Consider the following 2,274-nt stretch of genomic DNA (forward strand, 5'->3'; position numbering starts at 1 on the left):
ATTAAGTGGTATGTATGTAAATGCCCCGAAGAAAATTCCGTTCTACTGGGTAAACTGAAATCTTATTTTGCTTGCAGACTTTGTATGAATGTGAAACGGCTTTATCCCCCTTCAGGAGCGAAAATTTCAAAGGACAAGTGCCAGCAGATGTGAAGGAACAAATTGAGAAGTTCCATAATGAATATCTGTCTTCGATGTCTGATGATCTGCACACCACTACTGCTTTAGATAATCTTGTTGATTTGCTCAAGTTGATCAATGGCACATTGAAGAAATTCAAAGTATGGCTTTTGATATCTTCTGAATTTTGACATGAAACTAAAATGACTGTCATCCAACTGATGTTTCTTTTTCGGGCATTCGCATTCATACCACCCAATTCTTATGTATTTACATATCTAACACCTAAAATTTTCCTTTTTACATTTATGCCATCCAAATCTTTCATATCACATAAATAATATCACTATTTTAGCTTTTAAAAAACAAAATTCAGTTTATGTATAAATATGGTGGCATATATGTAAAAATTGAAGTTTAGGTGTTAGATATCTAAATACAGAGGAATTAAGTGGTTTGTATGTAAATCTTCCTCTTTATTTTTTTTCCTTTTTTGCTGTTATCATCTGCAGGGGAAAAAGCAGCAGCAGGCATTGATTCTTTCTCTTTATGCACTGGAAAAAGAAGTCAAAGATTTTCTTGGTTCTCTGGGTCTCTTGTCTTCCTCAACTGTCTCCAAGGTAACTTTCAAGTTGTATAGTAGCAATCTAATATCACATAAAAAATATCCCCATTTTAACTTTTAAAATGTGAAATACACCCTTTCGTGTCTTGGGGAGATGGCTTGTATATAAAAATTGAAGTTTAGGTGTTAAATATGTAGATACATAGGAATTGAGTGGTATGTATGTAAATCTTCCTTTTTTTTTCTGGAGGTTCTGCAGCGGCTAAAAGAGAAGGCACTGAAGAGGGCAGGATTTACAGAGGAGGAAGTTCAGCAGAAGATTGAGGAGAGAAACCTTGCAAGGAAGAACAAGGAGTACGGGAAATCCGACATGATCAGGTTGGAACTTTATTTGAAGGGCATATCCCTAATGGATGAACCAAAGGGAACCATTTGGAGGCCAAGTGAACCTTCTGAGAAAAAACCTGAAGAAAATGTTGATTCCCTGATAGATGAGTCCTTGTCATAATCATTATTATTATATATAGTGGGTTCCTTTTGTTAATGTGATTATATTTCAACTCATATTTATGTGATATAAAAGATGATTAGGCATACTGTTAACTAATTTTTGAACTAAAAGCTTCATGTTTTTCTTTTTTTAATCTTTTTTATTTGGATCAATAGATTCGATTTTGTATTAGGTAAAATAATGTAAATTGGGTGCCCATTTACTTAAATTATGTGCTTCTTCCATGCCAGCATGGTTTGAAGAATGGTTGAATCATTTTTGAGCTGGGAGTTAACAGCATAGATGGTTGATTTAATGAAAAGCTGATTTAATTGTTTTTATTATTTTTTTTTTTGTGGAAGATTTACAGACATACCACTCAATTGCCCCTGTATTTACATATCTAACAGCTAACCTTCAAATTTACATGCCTTTTTAAATGTTAACATGGTGGTTTTTTTCTTTTGGTGATAAGAAAGATTTAGGTGGTACAAATGTGAAAATTAAAGTTTAGATGTTATTTATCAAATACATAGGAATTAGCTGGTATGTTTGTAAATGCCGCTTTTTTTATTGATCTGGTCCATTGCACTGATTCATATTAAGGTACTGTTTATTTGGAAAAGTGATTAGCACTGAGTTTGGAAGTGAATTTGATGGAAATGTGTTTTAATGACATTTTTTCTCTCATAAACTTTGTTCATTATATTTGTTTATGGTTATTCGGTTATTGTGTTGTTGTAAGCATAAGCGGTTTTGGAATTTGCAGTTTTGAAATTAAGTTTCAATCAGAACACATTGAGCTTCATATCCAATGCGCTAAAAGGCATTACATTTTAATTTAATTTAAACAATAATTTGTCTCCAATGCTTGACAATTGGTTATATTGATCTAATCTACAGATTTAGCATTATTATTGTAAATTTTGATTGAACATAGGGCTTGTGATACTATAGATCCTAGCTTTGGACTATAAATTGTACTTGGATCTTAATATGATTTTCATGCGTTTGAAGGCTTAGCTTGAATAAGTTTGTAATAGCTTATTGAGGTTGAGAGTTGTGTGTGTTTTATTTTTGTTTGCTCATTTCATTCATT

At 32.2% G+C, this 2,274-nt stretch overlaps 1 protein-coding gene across 1 annotated transcript in view; it reads left to right on the forward strand.

The window, feature by feature from the left end:
* The window catches only part of LOC110033392 (cysteine--tRNA ligase, chloroplastic/mitochondrial-like), a gene marked incomplete in the record, with an annotated part of 19,570 nt that extends 18,150 nt beyond the window's left edge, over positions 1-1,420 (forward strand). Inside the window, 3 exon segments of the mRNA XM_020737355.1 lie at positions 78-281; positions 633-740; positions 945-1,420. Of these exon segments, the coding sequence (XP_020593014.1) occupies positions 78-281; positions 633-740; positions 945-1,193 (561 nt within the window).
* Between the last annotated feature and the right edge of the window lie 854 nt (positions 1,421-2,274).

The sequence above is a fragment of the Phalaenopsis equestris genome, unplaced genomic scaffold, assembly GCF_001263595.1.
Source record: "Phalaenopsis equestris unplaced genomic scaffold, ASM126359v1 Scaffold001166, whole genome shotgun sequence".
Classification (NCBI taxonomy): domain Eukaryota; kingdom Viridiplantae; phylum Streptophyta; class Magnoliopsida; order Asparagales; family Orchidaceae; genus Phalaenopsis; species Phalaenopsis equestris.